This window comes from Macaca thibetana, chromosome 4 (genome assembly GCF_024542745.1).
Source record: "Macaca thibetana thibetana isolate TM-01 chromosome 4, ASM2454274v1, whole genome shotgun sequence".
NCBI lineage: Eukaryota > Metazoa > Chordata > Mammalia > Primates > Cercopithecidae > Macaca > Macaca thibetana.
Genome location: NC_065581.1, coordinates 50302934 through 50327143, shown reverse-complemented (window position 1 = coordinate 50327143; position 24210 = coordinate 50302934). Strand labels below are relative to the sequence as shown.

The window sequence follows — 24210 nt, the reverse complement described above, 5'->3', positions numbered from 1 at the left end:
GAGAACACAGCTGGTGATGCTTATCTCTTTCTTTACTGCCCTTGAAAGGTATACATACACAAGCAATTGGAACTCAAATTAAGAAGAAATAATGACAAGAATAAAAGAAAAATAAAATTAATCTTTTAATTACTTAAGCATTTTAATTTACATTATAAAAAAGGATACATGATTTAGTGAAAATAACAGATTGGAATTGAAATGGCAGCATTCTGGGTCTGCCTCCAGTACTGATTATAAAGAATATAATCTTGACAAAGTCATTTCTTTTCTCTGGTCCTCAAAATTTTCACATGTAATCAGAGGGTTAAAGTTTATCATCAAAATTCTATGAGTATATACATATACATATAGAAGATATGAATGTATATATATGTGTATGAATATATGTTATATATTCATTTGCATACCCCCAAACACCCCTATATATGATCTTAGTTTTATATGGGAAAGTAGATTATGAATAAGAGGGCTGAAATAGATTATAGGTAAGGTCTAGTCCTATGCTGACAGCATTTGTTTATAGCATCAAAATGCCCATATTGTCATCCATCTAAGGCAAATAAGCAGTGAGAAGCTGTTAGAAATGCAAAATTTGGGGCCCTACCTCATAGAAGGAGAGGCCTAGTGATGTGTGTTGCAACCTGCCCTCTGGGCGATTCTGACAAACACTAAAATGTAAGAACTACTACATTTGAACATTCCCAGGGCAGTGAACTATAGGCTAGAGTCCTAGGCAGAAGTAAAGAGCAAGTAATTAAAGGGGAAAAAGGAGGTTACTCTACAGAGAACTTAGCGGTAGAGCTGTTAGGACAGAGGTTGCTGAGACAAAGCAGTGGGGACAGGGGAATATGAAGGCAGTAGGGAAGCGGTGTGCCTTTAAGACTACAGAGCAGAGGTCCAAGCAGCAATCATAAAGCAGTAGCCACATGGTCGTGTGTTGAATCATTTGTTCTCAGGCAGTAATTTCTCCTAGTACGCTAAAACTGCTGGCTTTAGAACCTATTCTCCTAAAGGAGGACAATCGTCCTCAGTCTTCAGCCACAGCTACTCTTCACCCCCACAGCTACTTACTGGAGAAACCTGAGATACGAAGAATTAAGGCTTCTCAAGTGGATCCTGTATGTATTCTCCAGACCCTTTCCAACAACCCAAGAGTCTCCCGATTCCCATTTTAACTCTCCCCTCGTTGGCAGCCAAGAGTATGTGTACGCTCAGGGAAAGTAAGAAAACCACTGCAGTTTTTCACTGGGCTAGAGGTGAGGCAGGCCAGAGAAAGTCGCAGGGGTGAGAATAAGCCTGTGGAAGCGACAAGGCAAGAACTCAGCGTGGAGACTCTTCAGTAGGCCTATAGATGCCGTGTTGTCATCCAGGACGTTCCCCTGAGAGGGGAATCCCCGGCTTTGCAACTTCCTAGCCAGCGTGAGGGCCACCAGCCGGCTGTAACCTTTCCTGCGATGTTCTGGCAGGGTGTACCCATGGCATATGGTGGCAAACTGGTCTGTGATGGACCAGGAGACCGGGTTTCCCTTCTCATCCCGGACACACACACTAGGGAAGCAGGCGATGAGGTTGGCGATGTACCGGAGACATTGTTCATTGCCACCCCTTGACCAAGTCCGGTTGAGTAGATCTGCTTCGGCAACAGTCAGGTAGGTTAGTCGTGGGAAAGGCCCCTTGCTAGAACAGAATGACACAAGAACAAATAGGACCTCAGAGTCATGTGGTTATACATAACTATTTTTCTTTTTCGAGACAGAGTCTTGCTCTGTCGCCCAGGTTGGAGTGCCGTGGCGTGATCTCGGCTCACTGCAACCTCTGCCTCCCGGGTTCAAGCAATTCTTGGGAGGCCTGCCTCAGCCACCCAAGTAGCTGGGATTACAGGCGCCTGCCACCATCCTGGCTAATTTTTATATTTTTAGTAGAGACGGGATTTCATACTATTGGCCAGGCTGTTCTCGAACTCCTGATCTTGTGATTCACCCATCTCGGCCTCTCAAAGAGATGAGATTATAGGCGTGAGCCACCATGCCCGACCTATTACTACTCTTTTCATATTGGTTCAAACTGAGAAACCATCCCTGAGAGGGCACCTAAGATTTTCAGTGAGTTAGAATCCACCATTCCCGATTTACAAGCACCTTTCCGGGTTTCATTTCTGAGAAGACAAAACACTTATTACACCAAATTTAAGTCGTTGCTTCTAATTTTATGTTCACTTGCTTTTGCCTTCAGCACAGGTTAAGGAAAGTGTTTCTGTTGTTAAATGAATTAAATTTGGCCCGCAGTTCCCGCCATACCTTGAGTCCCCATGTGTTGAATTGCAACCTAACTTGACACAAAACCAACCTTAGGCGCATAACAAACAGCTGAGTTTGTTATACAAGCCAATCACAGGCAGGTAAGTGAGCAGACCATGCCCAAATATACAGATACCTAACTGTTGCCAATCAGAGGATTTACCTGCTTTGCTTCCGTGTCTGGCGTATAAAATCTCCCACTGGTGGGTGTAACTTTGAACTTCTGATTCTGAGTGCTGCCAGATTCATGAACTGTTCTTTGCTCAAATAAACGTTGCTAACTTTTTTTTTTTTTTTTTTTTTTTTTTTTTGAAAGCATTGCTCTGTCTCCCAGGTTGAAGTGCAGTGGTGCAATCTCGGCTCACTGCAACTTCCACCTCCCCGGTTCAAGCGCTTCTCGTATCTCAACCTCCTGAGTATGTGGGATTACAGGTGTGCCACCGCGCCTGGCTAATTTTTGTATTTTTAGTAGAGACAAGGTTTCACCATGTTGGCCAGGCTGGTCTCCAACTCCTGTACTCCAGTTGTCCACCATACTAGACCTCCCAAAGTGTTGGGATTATTACAGGTGTGAGCCACTGCACCCAGACCAACGTTGCTAAATTTAATCTGTCTAAAGTTTTTCTTTTAACACTTTCTGTAAACAACAACAATAACAAAAACCCTCAGAATTGCTTTTATTTAGTCCTGACTCTGCTGAAGTCCTCTCTGAGGCCTTGGTAAATCCAGATTCTTGGAGCCCTAATCTTTTGCTCAATTAAAAAAAAAAAGAAAAAGTTTTAGAATAGAACTTCTGTGGTTATGCATCCATGTTAGAGTAGAACTTCTGTGGTTATGCATCCATGGCCAAAAAAGAAATAAAATCTCTTAATTTGCCAAGCATATGTGCATGCTTTAGAAATGTTTGTTCTTTTTTTTTTTTTTTTTTTTTTTTTTCAGATGGAGTCTCGCATTATTGCCCAGGCTGGAGTGCAGTGGCTTACTGCAACCTCTGCCCCCTGAGTGCAAGCGATTTTCCTGCTTCAGCCTCCCAAGTAGCTGGGATGACAGGCACGTGCCAACATGCCCAGCTACTTTTTGTATTTTTAGTAGAGACAGGGTTTTGCCATGTTGGCCAGGCTGGTCTCGAACTCCTGACCTCAGGATGATCCACCCGCCTTGCAAGTGCTGGGATTACAGGCGTGAGCCACTGCGCCTGGCCATATTTGTTCCTTCAAACTGTCTCCTAGGCCTGCTCTTTTCTAGGTTAAATAGTCCCAACCTTCAACTTTTCCATTGGCAGTGTTTGTATACTCCACTAGCTGTATCTGTTCTAATGTTATGAAAGTTTTTATTAATTTACTGTATAAAGCCCCTCATATTAAGATAAAGAAAAAGAATTGCTGCAATTTCTAAAAACTGAAATGGATTACTTAGTTGAAAGCCTATGAGGCTGACAGTGCCTCAGAATTTGCTCTCAGTCTTAAAGCTATTAATATCATAAGACTACCCCAGTGACTGCTAAGAGACTGATAATGTTCTTGTCATCATTTTTATAAAGTAAAAATCTGTGTTTTCTTTTAATTAGTGGTGTGTAGTGTTGTTGCACATTTCAGGCATTTTATCAGCTATAGAACTGGGCCAGTCATTCATCGACTAAGCGGAGGAAAAAAATAGCTGGTTTAATGGAATTTTCAATTGAGTTTTTGAAAATGAACTTTAAAGCAAGGGCAAAGAAGCTTCAGGCAGAAATAATCACTGCAGATAAAAACATTGCTAAGGCAAGTGTTTCAGGAGTAGTTATGTTAGAGACTGTGACCTTGTTTCCAAAGGGCTGGGGGTTCACACACTTGCCTAATGACTTAGGTGTTAAATGCAAATTGTTTGCATCAGTTTCGTGTGGGAAGTTAAGGAAAAAAAAAAAAGACAGAATGTCTAACTGTATGCAAAAGAGATCAATTCAAGTTAAAACCCCATTTCAAAAGGCTTGACTGGATAGAGGAAAATTTTAAATAATACCTCAGGCATACAATAGTAAACAGATTATGGGATACTTCAAAGAACAAATAACCTGGTTTCTTCAACAGAAAAGTAATGCAAAAAATAAAGATGAAGGGGAACTTACAAGTCAAAGGAAACTTCAGATGTATTAAAGAGTTCTATGTATGAACCTTGTTTAGATGTTGATTCGAAACAAACTTTAAAATGTGACAATATCAGAAATATAAATACTGTTATTTTACTTTAAGGAAATATGTTAACAATATTTTAAGGGAATGTGCAGAAAAAACTAACATAGAAGGCTTGAGGCCGTCGCCCTTAAAAAGGCCTAATTGCAAGGTTGACCCTTGGTTGGTGTCTACGAACATGGATCTGGAAGGGGGCTACCATTTCCAGGACTCACATAAATGGGTCACTGTGATTAAATTGTGCAAACAGTGTGGGTTTTGCTGAACACTGGCTTTCCTTCTGTGTGTCTAGGAAATCGGTCTGTGCTAGGCAGAGGATGCTGCCAATAAAAATCCTGGGCACTGAGTGTCTAATAATAAGTTTCCCTGGTAGACAACTTTTAGCAGAGCACGGTGGCTCAGGCCTGTAATCCCATCACTTGGGGAGTCCCTGACAGGAGGATTGCTTGAGGCCAGGAATTTGAAACGTTTTACACATATCATTACAGGTCATTGTTTAGGGACTGAGCACATTCTGTGTGACTCCACTGAGAGACAACTCTTGGAAGCTTGTGTCTGGTTTCCTCTGGACTTTACCCAGTGCTCCCTTTCCCTTTGTTGATTTTGCATTTTATCTTTTCATTGTAATCAATCATAGCCATGAGTATATTTGCTGAGTCCTGTGTGTCAACATAGTGAACCATAAAACCTGTGGGTGTTCTTGGGGACCTCGGACACAGGAGTAATATCAGTATAGTGGGTGTTTTTTTTTAAGACTCACTTTTTAGAGTTACATATTAAAATTTTTAAGGATAATGTCTGGGACATTTCTTCAAAATAATCTAGGAAGTGGAAAGAATATATATTTGTATAAATTAAATAAGGTCAACTGCGTATGGGTAGGAAGTTCTTTATACTAGCCTTTAAATTTTCATGTATGTTTGAAATTTTCGTAATTAAAACTACAATAAAAGAAAATCCAGTTGCTTTCCTATGACTTAAAATGTACATTCTTCTTAAGGTTTAGTGCTATTTTGCTCAACAATTTCTTCAACATTCACTGTAGGAGTACAGAAAATTAACATTCATTGAGGTGGGTGATTTTTAATTATCTTGCTTCAGTCTCTTGCAAAACAACATGTCAGGAAAATATTATAACAATTTTTTTTAACATTAACTGGCTTGGTTTAATCAGTCTATGGTATATACATTTATCAAGACATCACATTGTACCCCATGAAAGTGTACAATTATTATTTGTTGATTTAAAATGATATTAATTTAACAAAATACTTAAAGGAATGAATTCAGAAGAAACTGAGACTCAGAAAGGTAATTAGTAAATGACAGAGCAGGGACTCCAAAAGAAGAATAAATGCAGATACAAACTAATCAATGTTTTGAAAGATTGTATCTGGAGTTGGACTTGGGATTCTTTCTTGGCTCTATAATTTACCCCTGTGTGTTACTTCATCTCTGTTTAAAAAGGTGTGTGGGGGCGGGAGGGGCAATAATAATAGTCCTACTTTACAGGGTTGTGGAAAGAACTAATGGGATAACATATTTAAGACATGTAGTCCCTGGCACATAAGAGCTCAACATAAGTCAGCTATATACCCCCATCCCTGAAACAGCAAAAACAATAACAACCTTGGACTCAGACGGTATAAATTATTTAGAATTATTTGAGGGACGAGGACACCAAGGAATACTTTTTCCGTGGATACTATGAAAACACAGGAATTCTGAGTTCATTTATAACTATGGACAAAGATACTGATTTGATTTTCAATGAAATTATGAGCAGTCAAGCGCAGGAGAGAGGAGAAAAGTAAATATACACACACCCATTTATGCTCAATGGTTGAAATCCAAAGTGCCTAGATATTCCATAGTGATACTAAGTACTCCAGTTACTGCTACCTGTACTTCTATAGCAGTAAGTCCTGCCCCAAATGCAAAAACTTGGTTTACATACAGGAAACTGGTATCTGGCAGAGTTGAAACAGGAGAAAGATGAACAGCCTTGAAGGAAGTTAGCTTTACATTCAACTGCTTTGAGTTGGCAACCGCTTTGGAAACATCATATAACTCACTCTGCAACCCTGTGTATAGAAAGATATAATTTAATATGTGGGCATTTTAGTTGAAAAAGCAGACAGTAAATTTGTTGCAGTAATTTTATACTGAGAATCATCAGTACCAGCAGTTTGCCACTTGTATTATCCTAACCAGTATACATTTACATCTAATTTATTACAGCTATTGTCTAAGTTTCAAATTTTTGTAGGAGTTTCAAATTCCCCTGATGTTGCCCATTGGGACCACTCATCACGATCTTCATAGAAACTTATGATAGGAATATCTCATGGGACTTTAGAATTTCTTGGGAGAATATTGATTCTTTGGACTCTCAGACTAACCTTAAGCTCCACGAAATAAAGGATGAAGTCTATGAAGTATACAAGAAATAAAGGATGAAGTCTATGAAGTATACAAGAGCTTAGATTTGTTGGACATGGCAAACCAACTTCAAAGACTCTCTTTCAGTCTGTTATACCTCTCCATTACAGAACACAAGGTGTAAACTCAGTGTTGGTGAGATTTACCCTGAACTTACCTCACCCAGATTCCATTTGTCATAGTTATTTGATTAATCTTGATTCAGTAGGTGTTGCATATATATAAGGTGCTATGCTAGACAATGTTCATAGTGGTACACAAAAATGGTATGGTCTCTGTTCTTTATTTAGAAACAGGGTCTTGCTCTCTTGTCCAGGTTAGAGTGCAGTGGCATGATCATAGCTTACTATAACCATGAACTCCTGGGCTCAAATGATCCCCCTCCCTCAGCCTCCTGAGTGCATGCCACCGCTTGGCTGATTTATTTTTTAAGTTTTTGTTTTGTTTTGTTTTTGTAGAGTTGGGGTCTCCGTATATGCCCAGGCTGGTCTCAAACTCCTGGCCTCAAGAGATCCCCCTGTCTTGGTCTCCCAAAGCACTTGGATTACAGGCATAATCCACCATGCCTGGCCCTTCCTGGTCTTTGTTCTTAGAGAGCTTATAGTATGATTCCTTTCTCCACCTTTTCAAATCCCCATCTACTCCATCCTTTCCAGTCTGTGTCCTGATGGATTGAATTCTCTGCAAACTGACTTTCCCTCTTCCCATGACTAATGGCTTATTTCCTCCTCTCTGGTAAGGTTCTTCAGTGTGGACCTGGGACTTCTTGAAGAATGCTTGAGTGGGAAGGCGTATTGAACACAGTGTTGTATCTGAGCCTTGACTCCTCCCTCAGGGAGTTAAACCTCAGAAAAGATAAGTAGGCTTTTGAGTTAATGTTATTAAAATTATAGATGCTGTGGCTAGTATCTCATATTATAACACTGAATTTCATCTAAGTAATTCAAAAGACTGTGAGAAAAAAGGAGGCAGTGCCTACTTTTTAAGTGTGTGTTCTTAAACACACTATAGTTTAATTTTGGTCTCAGATTTTTTAATCTACAAGTTTTCCTTCAATCCCTACCCCCACTCTCTGATTCTTTCATTTCATTTGTTGAAAAAACCCAGGTGTTTACCGTGCGGTTTTCACAATCTTGGATTTTGTTGATTACCTCTTCATGGTGTTCTTGATCATGTCCTTTTGTCTTCCTTACAAGTTACGACTTTTAACAAATGATTTTCTCCTTTCCCACAAGTGAAAGGAACTTCCACATCTTGCTCTGCCTCTTTCTACCTACCTTCTTATGAGAAGAGCGGCTAAGTGGATAAGCCACAATTCAGGACATTTATTAGACTTCTTACCAATAAGCAGGCTTCTGAAACTCTCACGTTAGTACACACGTAGATAATTTTTCACGTCAGTGCAAGGTTAGCTTACTAATCAGTAGTGAGCAGAAGAGCCTGGCCTGTGTGGGTAGCTGTATACTTTTTCACTTCCTGCCTTCATATGGCAAACTAAAGGGGTTTAGCTACTCTGGGTAGCTTGTTGGGTTAAACGTGATTTAATATTGTTCATTAATGGCTCTCAGATTAAAAATGACAAAGGCATTCCTATGCAGGATGTGTCATTCCTCTGGACATCAAGTCCTGAAGCAGCTCCACCACCTAATGCTTGATCTACCCAGTAGCCAAACTAGTATCTATGACTGGGGCCTGCACTGTGGCAAATGTTGATCATGTATATGGCCAGTAGGTAGGCTTTTGGAATTGTGTTATGGAAACAGAGAGGATTTATGACCTTTTTGGGTACTGCAATTAAGAATAGTAAACATACCAATGACTTCTTGGAAAGTATTCAGTATTCCAAGAAAATTACAGCTATTACCACAGAAGTCTGTAGTCAAAAGACCACAGGAGAAGCCAACGGTAATGTCCAGGCTGACTTACGTGCTAAATGAGGGACCTTTACTACTCCGGCTATATTAGGTGATACTAATTCACATTTGTCCCCATCAAACCTTCAGAAAGAATGATTGAGTCAATTTAGATGACTATAAGTTACTCACAACTATCAGCTCAGCCTTCTGAAAAGGATATTGGAAATTATATACCTTTTTTCTATATAATGATGGATTGAGGTGATTTAGTGATAATAGGCCTGTAGCACCAAGATCCATCCAATTACTACCATGATTTTTCACACCAATGAGGACATTTATTCATTTCTATGTTAAAGTAATACTGGTCAGAACATTTTTTTCTAAATTGGCTATGGAAGTGATAGAATCATGTCTCACATCTAACCAGCGCAACTGGGGCAAATCTGTAAAGGTGAGAGAGAGTTTAGAGTTTCCTGCATAAGGTCTTTTTGTACATTTATGAATACATTTTGTACGACATCTGATGTCTTTGGGTTATGATCATGTGTTAGTCTTTATTTGTAAATTTTCCGGGTGGATAGAAGCTTTTCCTTATTGGAGGGCCTCAGGTTTCTATAGGTGAAAAAAAATTACTAGACTCTGTATTTCCAATATGAGGTTCCCTACTTTCCTGTTAAATGATCAAGGCACTCATTTCACTGGAACAATCATAAACAACAACTTTATTGCCTGTGCCAACACCTAATCATTATGAAAAGTTGGATGAGTAAGTGTACACTGAAGCGGAAACTATTCATCTAAACTATCAGAAACCCTTAATCTTCTCTCCTGGCATGAAGTTCTGCCCCAAGCCCTGATGGCCATGCCGTTATCTCCTCACAGCTCATATAAACTCTTTCTGGCTAAAATCACTTTAGCAGCTTAGTCAATAGGATGAGACGCTGTCTCAACAAAAACAAACAAAAAAGGGCCCTGTGTGGTGGTGCCACCTGTAGTCCCAGCTACTCAGGAAGCTGAGGAGACAGGATCCTTGAGCCCAGGAGTTCAAGGCTGCAGTGAGCTATGCTCATACCACTGCATCCAGCCTGGGTTGCAGAGCAAGACCTTGACTCAGAAAAAAACAAACAAAACAGTCATTTGAGGGCATTGTATGCAGATCAATTGATTATTTCTTTCCAGAATCATCTGCTTCAGAAAAAATAAAAGGCCTACCTATTGGCTAAGACCTAAATTATAGTTATTTTAAAAGGCGTGATAGAAAATTATTAAAACCAATAAGGAAAAATATTCTGATTCTCACTGATATCCATCCATCTTACAATAATAGTAGAAGATATATGTCACCTAAGAACAGCTCCATTTAAATGGTCTCTTTTTAACCCGAAGGCCATGCATGCCTCATTAGAAGTGACAAATAAGTGTTCTTACAACACTATAATATAGAAATGGTAAATGCATAAAATGGATGTGTATGTATTTATACATATGTGTATATATATAATCTACATATTTTCATATATATGAAATATCTATATCTATCTGGATATATGCTAAGGAGGAAAAAAATGACTGCATAATATAAGTCTTGCACTTGACCTCACCTTGTATTTGAAAAACTTGGTTCCAGTTAAAAACATCACATTCTTCCAATAGCTGTCGATAAGCCCTGACATCCTTGTAGAACACAGCATAGGCATTAGTATAATAATCAAGGTTATCTGTCTCAGCCTAGGACAGAAGACATTACATATATATATTACATATATAAATATATATATACATATATAAATATTTAACTCTTTTATATTTAATTTTATATGTAATTCTTGGATTTACCTCCAAGAATTACAGCTCTCAGAATCTTCCTAATGTGGTCAGGACGGTACCTCTTTGGCCATATGAGCTTCTCCTTGGTCTCAGGAGCAGAATGGGGCAGATGTTGTCTTCACTCTTCTTCCAAATACCCACATGACCAAAGTCACCAGTCATAAGCAACCATTCACCCAGGGAAAAAGCTAGTATCTATAAGTCAACCATTTGTGCTTCATCCTTCTAGAGATCATGAAACACTAAGGAACCACTTTATTGAACATGTTTGGACTAGAGGTTTTTCAAGTTCCTGATACTCTGAAGCCAGTCAAATTAGAATTTAATGCTGAGGCTGGGCATAGTGGCAGTTCATGCCTGTAATCCCAGCACTTTGGGAGCCGGAGGCAGACCGATCACCTGAGGTCAGGAGTTCGAGATCAGCCTGGCCAACATGGTGAAATCCCATCTCGACTAAAGTGTCTACTAAAAATACAAAAATTAGCCAGGCATGGTAGTGGGTGCCTATAAGCCCAACTACTCAGGAGGCAGATGCAGGAGAATCGGTTGAACCTGGGAAGTGGAGATTGCAGTGAGCTGAGATCACACCACCGCACTCCAGTCTGGGTGACAGAATGAGACTCTGAGAAAGAAAAGAAAAGAAAGTTGGAGAAAGAAAGGGAAAGAAAGAGAAAGAAAGAAAGGAGGGAGGGAGGGAAGGAAGGAAGGGAAAGAAAGAAAAGAAATGAATGGTGAAACAGGTAGTGTTGTAAGCTAACGTATATGGCTACTGTGGTTATAAAATACCATTACCTATTTTTTCTCTCCAATTCTTACTATTTTTAAATTTTTTACCTTTCAAAACTATACCTCTCTTTGTCGTCGGGTGATAACAGCTTTGAAATCCGGCCATGAATCCAACACCACTTCCTTTTGAAAGGGGTTCCCACGATTTATGTTCATCACTGCTCCATAAACCTGAGTCAGATAACCCAGAGAGACAAGCCAATCATACTATTAGCTGTTTCAGTCACATATTATCTTCTTTACCTCTTGTTCTACTGTGTACTCATGTCCATGAGAGGGGAAATTATAAACATATATGCATACATTCAGACACATGATAGACACACATTAATTTTTCTGTTGCTATTTTATCAGTGCACATGAAAACTGGTAAAAGGTCTATGAAATCCTATAAAAACTCTTTCCAAACCTAGTTTTTTATAGGATAGCAGTGAGAGGTACCAAATTCATAGGCTTACTAGGTGGGTACTTGGCACATAGGTCAGCAGTAAATACTTGCTGAATGAATCAGGATAACATATGCACTTAGGGTCCATGCATATTTAAAAATTTCTGCAAATAATTTGGATGCTCAGCTGCTTTTCAAGCCCACTATAGTATTTGAAAATAACCTGTGAAATGCAACTCCTTCTTCAACCCTAACTTACAATTAGACGTCATTAGAGGGTGACACCAACTCAAATTAAAACAAACAAACAAAACTGCACTTTAGATTTGATGGAGCCAGGCTCTATAAGCATTCCTTGAGGGCTATAATGATGTCTCATTCATTATTATGTCCATGGAGCCTGACATAGATGATTGAATGCTTGGTGACTCAACCAAAGTAGAACAATATTAGAATTCTTTCTGTGGCCTTTCACATTTTTTCTTCTCTTTCTTTAAAGTTTACCCTTCTTTTATTATTATTATTATTTTGTGACAGTGTCTCACTCTGTCATCCAGGCTGGAGTATTATGGGGCAATCACAGATCACTGCAGCCTTGAACTCCTCAGTCTCGCTCTGTCACCCAGGCTGGAGTGCAGTGGCGCGATCTCTGCTCACTGCAACCTCCGCCTCCTGGGTTCAAACGATTCTCCCACCCCAGCCTCCTGAGTAGCTGGGACTAAGGCAAGCACCACCACACCTGGATAATTAAAAACAATTTTTTTTGGAGAGATGGGGTCTCATGTTGCCCAGGCTGGTCTCAAACTCCTGGGTTCAAGTGATCCTCCCACCTTGGCCTTCCAAAGTATTGAAATTACAGGCATGAGCCACCATACGCAGCCACATATTTTTCTGTACTAAGAAAGATGACTGTCCTACAAAACAGCTTTCATGTGTCACATGTATGCTTGTAGAGGTTGGATAAAGTGGTGGTGGTAACAAGGACTGCTGAACTATGGGAATCCTTTTTACCACCATTCATGTTCATCAATAGTGAAATGAATAAATACATTGTGGCACATTGGTACTATAGATTACAAAACAGCAATGAAATTAATCTCACAAACATAATGTTGAGCAAAAGAAGTTAGATACGAAAAAGATACTTACTGTGTGATGCAATTTCTGTTACATTCAAAACAGGCAAAACTAAATTATGGCTTTGGAAGTCAGGATAGTGGTCACTTTTAGGGAGCAGGGAGAGGTAGTGGTTGGAAAGGGGCATTGCCGGTGGGAAGGAGTGATGTAAAAAGTAATTTTCTTTCTCTGTAGTAGTGGATGTTATGTAGGCATTTGCTTTATGAAAATTCATTGAGCTACATAATTAAATTATGTGCACTTTGTAACTAGCATGTGTTAGATTTCAATGGACTTTGTGTTGCTTGGTTTTGTTTATAAGGACATTGGAACCTACATTTACCTCCCTTATCACTTTTTTGTTTAATTAAAAAAAAAAACAAAACTTTTTTAAAGAAATGGGACCTTGCTGGCCTTGAACTCCTGGGCTCAAATAAACCTACTGTCTCTGCTTTCCGAATAGCTGGGACTACAAGCTTGCTACCGCACCTGAGTTTATCACTATTTTAATCTAAATCACTCATTTTCTTCAATGCCTAGAATTGTACAACTTTCTTCCATATTACCCATTCTGGACGTCATTCACATATCCTCATAGAGGGAGTCTTTCCAAATTGGGTTCGGCTTATATTATTGTGTAACATGGATCACCCTTAGTGAAAATTCGAGATCTAAAGTAACCTGGAAGGGTCAGGCTTGTTCTGTTAATCTTTAAATTCTGTGGCTGCTCATCTTGCATATACAGAGTAATGTTTATTGATATAGTTTCACATGAAGAAACTGTACATTCTTACTCAAGAATGTAACCTAAATATGGTTGGAATGCTCAGCATGTTAAAAGGGAAAACCCTTTCAATATTCAGATTCGGAAAAAAAAAAACGTAACTTATTTATATAGGATTTGGAGCCAACTGAAACATTTGACTCTGCTTAACTACAAACTCTTCCAACAGCTATTTATTAAAAGGGTGAATGTTGAGTTGAAGGGGTGTGGCTAGAAGGATGTCAATGCACTGGGGGAATGAGATGAGAGCTTATGAAGGAACTTTGGAAGGATATTTAATCACTTAAACACTAAGCTGAGGTTACAAAATCCATAGCCACAACCTCCAGAAGATGGAGGAAGTGTAAATAAACAAAACTGTATTTTCTTTAATTTTTTAATCTTTTATTACCCTGTAAAGGTCACTGAAGTTGTTTTCATTATCTCTGGCAAAATAATTATTTGGACATGTTATTAAAGCAAAGTAGCCTACCATTTCATTCTATTAATTCACTTCAGTGTCAGCATTGATCTTGGGAAGATTTGGGTCAGATTGTCCATTTGGTACCTTTTATTTTTTAGCCAAATGATTCCAAATTATTATTCACATTTTCGTTACCACATACAGTTTAAGCATGATCAATAAGGCAAGATGGCCAGATTTAATTCACACAGTATGGTGCATTAGAGGACTCCTTCTAGATCACTTTTGTTCAAATTTTAATGTACATGAGGATTATACAGGGTCTTTGGTAAAAATGCAAGTCTCTGTCTTCACAAATTCTTATTTGTTATGTCTCTCCTGGGTGATTTGCATGCCACTCCCATTTGAAAACCAGGCATAGGGCAGTCTCCTTGCTCAAGAAATTCAGCTCTTAAAGGCAATTTCACTGCATTTATAACAACATCTAAACCTCAGTTCTATTATTTTAACTAGATTATGTTCTTAACTGCAATGCCACTTAGTCTATACCCTTCTGCTATTTAAAATACTTTAGAACTCAAATTTATTTAGAAATAATCTAGAAATTATACCTAAATTTCCTTAGGAGTCATCCAAGTGACTATGAAAAGTGTAGTTTCTAGGGGGTGAGAGGAAAGGGGAGGGAGAGCATCAGGACAAACACCTAATGCATGTGGGGCTTAAAACCTAGATGATGGGTTGATGGGTGCAGCAAACCACCATGGCACATGCATACCTATGTAACAAACCTGCACATTCAGCACATGCATCCCAGAACCTAAAGTTTAAAAAAAAGAAAGAAAAAAAAGAAAAGTGGAATTCCCTGGGCCTTATCCACAGTCTATTCAATCTGTCTCTAGCAGGAGGGAGCTAGAAGCTGTAGGTTTAACAAGTGCTCCTAGAGAGTCTTGTTATCAGAAAAAAAGGAAAATAGCCACAAGTTTGACATTATTTTACAGATTAACACAACAAAGAAATAAAATAAAATTAGTAATTTTATGGTACCTTGAGTGATTCAGGAAAGCAACTCTTCAACATTTTCTCCAGTATCAGTAATTTGGTAGAACAGTTTAGCACCAGCATCTTTTCCAGAGTTCTTGCAACTCCACACCTAATTAGAAACTTGAAGGTAGGCATTTAATTTTTGTCTGTTAATATTTGGATCTATTTAGGAGTATTCTTGTAATTCTATTTTCATTGGGTATAATTCTGACTGCCATTGCTCCCTCTAAAGAGGGAAAAAGGAAGATGGGGAGGCACTGGGACGGGTAAACTGGAGAATACATGGGAAGTGTTAATGACCTAATCCCGAACAGGTGTGAGTATCTATCCTTGGTTAAATCTATTATATACATTGATTGTACTCTAAACTCTGTCTTCAGAGCATGTATAACAGTTGTAATTTTATATTTATTTGTGTTTTATTTGGTCTAAATCCATCCCGAGTAACCTATAAGCTGTATAAAGGTAGGACCGATGCCTTCTTTGTGCTCCACTGTATCCACAGCACCTGCCAAAAGGACTAGCACACAGTAGGGACATTCTAAATAGTTGTTGAATGGAAACTATGAAGCTCAGGGTAAGAGCCTCGAGCTAAGTTGGAAAACATCTTTTTCACAATGTGGGGCAAAGACTAGAGAAAGACTTGAGTGGGTCGGGTGGTTATGAGGAACAACTGGAGAGAAATAACCTAGATTGAAGATGAAGAATCAGAAGTGATCAAAGGCTGAGACTCATTTTAGCCTGATAAAATTAAAGAAAGAAGAAGGGCCTAAATATAATGTATGCAAAGTCATCTGTTCTCATGCAATTACATTTTTTTTTAGATTTGGGGGCTTCACCTCCCCTGTTTTGTTCCCAAGAAAACTTTTTCTGGCATCATTCCAATCAGGGATGGACTGAATTAAAGAAAAAAAATATTTCCTATGTTCAATGTAGCAGAGCTTATCAACGTACATGTGGCAGACAGGCACTAGGATGGCAAAGAGAACTCAGCTAGACAGGAGAACGTGGTGCCTCTGGGGTTGTGGTGGAGAGCTGGGATCATTCCTTTACAACATGTTTTCCAGGTAGAGAAAATTCTACTCAATTTCCCTATGTGGCATAACCCTGTGATTACAAGGTACCCTGAATATTCAATTGTAATCTACCTAAAAACTGCTGTAAAATTCTATCATGAAGTTTATGTGAGCCTGAACTTCTGGAAAGCATATGATCAATCCCTGTGGGCTCTAGTTCACTGAGTGGTTACACTTAAGGTGTCTGTGCTCTCTGCAGGAGTCAGAAGAGATTGCAGGGGCCAGGGTAGCACCCGAACATCAAGAGGCTTTCGAATCCCAGTCTGGACCAATATTAGAAACTTTGAAAAGATCTAGTTTCCATACTTCAGGATGGCAAAGAAAGAAGTACAGCCATCATCTCTTCACTTTTTCATCTGCTTAACTTTTCATTCATTTGCGTCATCTCTAAATACATTTTTTAACTTTGTAGTAGATACTTATTTGAAATACATTTATTTGTTCTAATTCAATATATCCTAATAGAAAATGAAACAAAATTATTTCAAAGAGCAGTGGAACATGAACCTCTTAATTAGGTTTGATGTCTAGAGATCTTTTTATGCCTGAATACTTATCAAAGTAGCTAATGAAAAGAGTAGGAATTAGAATATTTGTTGATAATTTGCTCCTTTATTACCTGATTTGTTCCCTGAAGGATCTAAAGCCATTTATGAAAATATGTAGGACGGGCGCAGTGAGTGGCTCATGCCTGTAATCCCAGCACTTTGGGAGGCGAAAGCGGGCAGATCACTTGAGGCCAGGAGTTCGAGACCAGTCTGACCAATATGGAGAAACCCTGTCTCTACTAAAAATACAAAATTAGCTGGGTATGGTGGCACTTGCCTGTAATCCCAGCTACTAGGGAGGCTGAGGCAGGATAATCGTTTGAACCTGGGAGGTGGAGGTTGCTAGGTTGTGGTGAGCCAAGATCACGCCACTGCACTACAGCCTGGGCAACAAGAGCAAAACTCTGTAAAAAGAAATAAGAAAGAAAGAGAGAGAGAGAGACAGTGAGAGAGAGAAGAAGGAAGATATGTAAAATATATCAAGAAAAATAATTAAATTAAAATTCGGCAAAGGAGAAATAGAGGGACAAAGTAATATGGAGTCAAAAGTGAGGTTAATATGCAAAGTATGGAGCATGGGACATAATCCTATGTATATAATTGATCATCCTTAATCACGAATTTCATATTTGAAAATTTACCTGCTCACTAGCATTTATTTGTAATTCCCAATTCAATACTTGTGGCACTTTTACAGTCATTTGCAGTCATGCATAGAGCAACAAAAAGAACTGGGTTTCCTAACTCACATGTTTCCAGCTAAGGCTGAACAGGGTGCTCTGTCTTCTTGTTTGTTCTCATACTGTAAACAAGTGCCCTTTTCATGGTCTGTTTAGTGCTAAGTTTTTCAAGTTTTTGTACTTTGTGTTGATTTTGCTGTTTAAAAATGGACCAAAAGCATAGCATGTTTTGGCTGTATTGGTGTTTCTAAGTGCAAAAAGGCTGTGATGTGAATAATGGAGGAAATACATGTGTTGGGTAAGTTTCGTTTGGACATGAGTTACCATGCTTTTGAATCAACAATGTATATTAATGTGTCTTTCAACAAAAACACATATAAAACAAGGTTACTACTGATCTGCTGATGAAAATACCGTAACCAGAGGCTGACAGGAACCTAGCTGTATTTCTACTTGGAACAATGTTTCAGTATTGACTAAGTCAGTGTCTGGTATCATTTTATTGAAAACAGCTACCACAATGAGAATCAACTGTACTTGCAGCAGGTGAGAGGTCACTTTTGACACTAAACTTTCTAACATAAAGTGAAACAAATATGATTAGTTTCATGATGCAGTTTGCCCAGAAAATTATCCTCCTTACACTCTTTCCTCTAACATACACTTGTTTTTTCACTTATGCCATCTCTGAAGTCCATTACTCTAGCTTATTATTTATTATTTATTTATTATTATTATTTCTTTTGACACAGTCTTGCTCTGTTGCCCAGGCTAGAGTGCAGTGCCATGATCTTGGCTCACTGCAACCTCCACCTCCCAGGTTCAAGTGATTCTCCTGTCTCAGCCTCCTGAGTAGCTGGGATTACAAGCACACACCTGTAGGGAGACACCATGAAACTACTGCTACGGAATAAAATATGAAATGCTCCTGATTATTGTAAATACAAAATTGCATGCAGGATTGTGTAAAGACAATGCTGGGTCGGACTGCCAGAATGAGCCAACAGCGTGTGATGTGCTTCCTCCTGTAGAGAGCCTATGAATGGACGTGCAGTCAGGGAGGTTTCACATCACCAAGATTCCTATTCCAGAAAAGCAGATGTTCATAGCTCTGGGAATGGAATGTGACCCTTGTGGAGAGCCTATAAATGGATGCTTGAGGGGCCCCTGTCCATATGGATAAGATAGGGCTATAAACACCCTCATCTTGCCACGGCTCTTCTAGGCCTCTTTAGGGTTAAAGCATACTCTCTTCTGAGGATTTCTGGTCTAACCAGTTGTCTAGCTTCACATCATGTTTCTATGGATTGTTTGTAACCAGCTTTTGCTGCAACTGTTACTGCTGATTAATATCTTGCTAATCACAGATTATGGAAAGACTGCGTTTCTGTTTTAAGGCTCTGTTAGAAATTACTGATGCACACATTAATTTCTAAATTCTTATCTCCATATACTGTAAATTGCATACAGATGTTATGTTAAAGAATTACTTCATCCCCATGTGACCATCTCACCTCATAATCAAATGACCCTAAATCCCTCACTAACCTACCCCCGCCCTCACTAAATTTAATAATAAATGCTGGTATATTCAGTGCATTGGCACCACCGTGGGACCAGAAGGCAGTGACCCCCACTGGACCCAGCTTTCACTATCTTGTGTTTGTCTGTTATTTCTCGACCTGCTGATCTGCCTGGGAACAAAGAGAGAGCTCCGTTGCATTGCGGGCTGCTGGCCAGATCCTGCAATACACACCACCACGCCTGGCTATTTTTTTTTATATTTTTAGTAGAGATAGGGGTTTCACCATGTTGGTCAGGCTGATCTCAAACTCCTGACCTCATGTGATCCACCTGCCTTGACCTCCCAAAGTGCTGGGATTACAGGCGTGAGCCACCCCACCCGGCCTCTAATTTCTTAGTAGTAAAACCTCTCCTTAATCAGGCTTTAACCTACCCTTCAAGACTATACTTTTGCAACTCACAAATGACTCAGGGTGACAAACTAAAATCAGAGACATTCCCCCATGGATTGATGCAGAGAGGACACTATAATTAATCTACATTTGACAATATCCTTTCAGGAAACAGTGATTCCTTTCATAAGGATCTTTTATTAAATAGAATTTATTTTTTATTTTTTATTTTTATTTATTATTATTATTATACTTTAAGTTGTAGGGTACATGTGCATAACGTGCAGGTTTGTTACATATGTATACTTGTGCCATGTTGGTGTGCTACACCCATCAACTCGTCAGCACCCATCAACTCGTCATTTACATCAGGTATAACTCCCAATGCAATCCCTCCGCCCTCCCCACTCCCCATGATAGGCCCCGGTGTGTGATGTTCCCCTTCCTGAGTCCAAGTGATCTCATTGTTCAGTTCACACCTATGAGTGAGAACATGCGGTTTTTGGTTTTCTGTTCTTGTGATAGTTTGCTAAGAATGATGGTTTCCAGCTGCATCCATGTCCCTACAGAGGACACATACTCATCCTTTTTTATGGCTGCAGAGTATTCCATGGTGTATATGTGCCACATTTTCTTAATCCAGTCTGTCACTGATGGACATTTGGGTTGATTCCAAGTCTTTGCTATTGTGAATAGTGCCGCAATAAACATACGTGTGCATGTGTCTTTATAGCAGCATGATTTATAATCCTTTGGGTATATACCCAGTAATGGGATGGCTGGGTACTTCTAGTTCTAGATCTAGTTCTAGTTCTAGATCTAGATATGGTACTTCTAGTTCTAGATCTTTGAGGAATCGCCATACTGTTTTCCATAATGGTTGAACTAGTTTACAATCCCATCAACAGTGTAAAAGTGTTCCTATTTCTCCACATCCTCTCCAGCACCTGTTGTTTCCTGACTTTTTAATGATCGCCATTCTAACTGGTGTGAGATGGTATCTCATTGTGGTTTTGATTTGCATTTCTCTGATGGCCAGTGATGATGAGCATTTTTTCATGTGTCTGTTGGCTGTATGAATGTCTTCTTTTGAGAAGTGTCTGTTCATATCCTTTGCCCACTTTTTGATGGGGTTGTTTGTTTTTTTCTTGTAAATTTGTTTGAGTTCTTTGTAGGTTCTGGATATTAGCCCTTTGTCAGATGAGTAGATTGCAAATATTTTCTCCCATTCTGTAGGTTGCCTGTTCACTCTGATGGTAGTTTCTTTTGCTGTGCAGAAGCTCTTTAGTTTAATGAGATCCCATTTGTCAATTTTGGCTTTTGCTGCCGTTGCTTTTGGTGTTTTAGACATGAAGTCTTTGCCCATGCCTATGTCCTGAATGGTACTACCTAGGTTTTCCTCTAGGATTTTTATGGTATTAGGTCTAACATTTAAGTCTCTAATCCATCTTGAATTAATTTTCGTATAAGGAGTAAGGAAAGGATCCAGTTTCAGCTTTCTACTTATGGCTAGCCAATTTTCCCAGCACCATTTATTAAATAGGGAATCCTTTCCCCATTTCTTGTTTCTCTCAGGTTTGTCAAAGATCAGATGGCTGTAGATGTGTGGTATTATTTCTGAGGACTCTGTTCTGTTCCATTGGTCTATATCTCTGTTTTGGTACCAGTACCATGCTGTTTTGGTTACTGTAGCCTTGTAGTATAGTTTGAAGTCAGGTAGCATGATGCCTCCAGCTTTGTTCTTTTGACTTAGGATTGTCTTGGAGATGCGGGCTCTTTTTTGGTTCCATATGAACTTTAAAGCAGTTTTTTCCAATTCTGTGAAGAAACTCATTGGTAGCTTGATGGGGATGGCATTGAATCTATAAATAACCTTGGGCAGTATGGCCATTTTCATGATATTGATTCTTCCTATCCATGAGCATGGTATGTTCTTCCATTTGTTTGTGTCCTCTTTTATTTCACTGAGCAGTGGTTTGTAGTTCTCCTTGAAGAGGTCCTTTACATCCCTTGTAAGTTGGATTCCTAGATATTTTATTCTCTTTGAAGCGATTGTTAATGGAAGTTCATTCATGATTTGGCTCTCTGTTTGTCTGTTACTGGTGTATAAGAATGCTTGTGATTTTTGCACATTAATTTTGTATCCTGAGACTTTGCTGAAGTTGCTTATCAGCTTAAGGAGATTTTGGGCTGAGACAATGGGGTTTTCTAAATATACAATCATGTCATCTGCAAACAGGGACAATTTGACTTCTTCTTTTCCTAACTGAATACCCTTGATCCATTCTTTCTCTTGCCTGATTGCTCTAGCCAGAACTTCCAACACTATGTTGAATAGGAGTGGTGAGAGAGGGCATCCCTGTCTTGTGCCAGTTTTCAAAGGGAATTTTTCCAGTTTTTGCCAATCAAAACCGCTCAACTACATGGAAACTGAACAACCTGCTCCTGAATGACTACTGGGTACAGAACGAAATGAAGGCAGAAATAAAGATGTTCTTTGAAACCAATGAGAACAAAGATACAACATACCAGAATCTCTGTGACACATTTAAAGCAGTGTGTAGAGGGAAATTTATAGCACTAAATGCCCACAAGAGAAAGCAGGAAAGATCTAAAATTGACACTCTAACATCACAATTAAAAGAACTAGAGAAGCAAGAGCAAACACATTCAAAAGCTAGCAGAAGGCAAGAAATAACTAAGATCAGAGCAGAACTGAAGGAGATAGAGACACAAAAAACCCTCCAAAAAATCAATGAATCCAGGAGTTGGTTTTTTGAAAAGATCAACAAAATTGACAGACCGCTAGCAAGACTAATAAAGAAGAAAAGAGAGAAGAATCAAATAGACGCAATAAAAATGATAAAGGGGATATCACCACCGACCCCACAGAAATACTACCATCAGAGAATACTATAAACACCTCTATGCAAATAAACTAGAAAATCTAGAAGAAATGGATAATTTCCTGGACACGTACACTCTTCCAATACTAAACCAGGAAGAAGTTGAATCCCTGAATAGACCAATAGCAGGCTCTGAAATTGAGGCAATAATTAATAGCCTACCAACCAAAAAAAGTCCAGGACCAGATGGATTCACAGCTGAATTCTACCAGAGGTACAAGGAGGAGCTGGTACCATTCCTTCTGAAACTATTCCAATCAATAGAAAAAGAGGGAATCCTCCCTAACTCGTTTTATGAGGCCAACATCATCCTGATACCAAAGCCTGGCAGAGACACAACAAAAAGAGAGAATTTTAGACCAATATCCCTGATGAACATCGATGCAAAAATCCTCAATAAAATACTGGCAAACCAGATTCAGCAGCACATCAAAAAGCTTATCCACCATGATCAAGTGGGCTTCATCCCTGGGATGCAAGGCTGGTTCAACATTTGCAAATCAATAAACATAATCCAGCATATAAACAGAACCAAAGACAAGAACCACATGATTATCTCAATAGATGCAGAAAAGGCTTTTGACAAAATTCAACAGCCCTTCATGCTAAAAACGCTCAATAAATTTGGTATTGATGGAACGTACCTCAAAATAATAAGAGCTATTTATGACAAACCCACAGCCAATATCATACTGAATGGGCAAAAAGTGGTTAAATAGAATTTTTTTTAATGCCACAAAATAGAGCAGAAATTCTCATTGATGCAGAAAATATTTTCTACACATATTTGTAACATGTTAGAGAGTCATAATGACGATTAACTCTGAAAGCTACAAGAGCAGAATGTCATATCCTTACCACTCAATTACTACTCTCCACAATCAGTATGTTCTGGAATTGGAAGGTAAAGGTTAGTGACTCCTTTAACCAAATTATAGCCAATAGACTCACTGTTTGAAAGTACTTGTCAAGAAAAAGAATTATGCTCATATAAGTTTTAGAAACTGAAGTTTCTTTGAGGGCATTTGAGTATTTATAAGCACAGAGCAAGCATCTAAAATATTTTATTGATTAATATTTATCATAACAATGAAAGCATGAAACTCCCCTGGGAGACTTTTAAGTCTTGTAAACAATAAAACATAAGATCTCCGTTTTTATAATGTAATACACTATTTACCATACAATGGTGGGCATTTGTTAACGAGGAAATACATTTTTTTTGCACTTGCAATCCGATGCTAATAATTATTTTTGATATGTTAGGATTTTTGTTCAGAGAGGTTGTTCTAGTTGTACCCATATCACAATGCAGACAAATTTATACTTGGCAATGCTTATTGTCGTCACATCAAAATTTAAGGGTAAAAATTTTCCTCATATCAAAATTTAAGAGTTTAAAAAACCCCAAACAAAAACACGCCTAGAAGTGAAACCAAATATATCTTTCCTTGAAACCTAATTGCAATGTATTCTTTCTGTGTAAGGTTGGATTTCATCTCTTCATTTTTCCTATCCCTTTCTGCAATTATAAACTATGACTTGAAATGTATTATATTAATGAATAAATGTTTACCTGCTGGGAGTTCATCCAAAACTGAGGGTTTTCAGCTGTGTATCAGTCCAGCAGCTCCTTTTATATCAATGGTAAGTTTATTCTTCAAGGCTACCTCCCTAATTAGCCCTTAGTAGAAAGAGGAGGGAGAGGAAAAAAAAAAAGTGCCCACACCTGTAGAGGGGGAGGAGTTTATGATGTTGGTCAGGTGAAAATCATCTCACATACAGCACAGGCATTTCCACTACATCCCTTCCTTTTTATCACATTTGGCCTTATGGTGTAAAAGGCAGTGAATACTAATCTTGATTTAGAGATAGGTATTTTCTAGACATAAAGCCTGTCTATTAATCAGTATCTCATGAACGAGAATAAAAAGAAAAGGAACCCAGGTGAATGGTAGTACGATAAGAAA

At 38.8% G+C, this 24210-nt stretch overlaps 1 protein-coding gene across 1 annotated transcript; it reads right to left on the bottom strand.

Annotated features, from left to right (window-relative positions):
• Window positions 1–1253: 1253 nt before the first annotated feature.
• On the bottom strand, window positions 1254–23935 carry GLYATL3 (glycine-N-acyltransferase like 3). Its single transcript, XM_050786271.1, has 6 exons — window positions 23817–23935; window positions 15118–15223; window positions 11446–11553; window positions 10371–10497; window positions 6426–6552; window positions 1254–1680 (listed from the first exon to the last, which is right to left on the bottom strand). The coding sequence occupies exons 2-6, from the start codon at window positions 15193–15195 to the stop codon at window positions 1254–1256; spliced, it is 867 nt and encodes a 288-aa protein (XP_050642228.1). The 5' UTR covers window positions 15196–15223; window positions 23817–23935.
• Window positions 23936–24210: the final 275 nt, after the last annotated feature.

Coding starts and splice junctions, on each gene's coding strand:
- GLYATL3 (XM_050786271.1), bottom strand. CDS start 15,195: ATGCTGGTGCTAAACTGTTCTACCAAATTACTGATACTGGAGAAAATG. Junction 11,554..15,117: donor GCTTTCCTGAATCACTCAAG/GTACCATAAAAT, acceptor TATCTGACTCAG/GTTTATGGAGCAGTGATGAA. Junction 10,498..11,445: donor TCACCCGACGACAAAGAGAG/GTATAGTTTTGA, acceptor CTTCTGTCCTAG/GCTGAGACAGATAACCTTGA.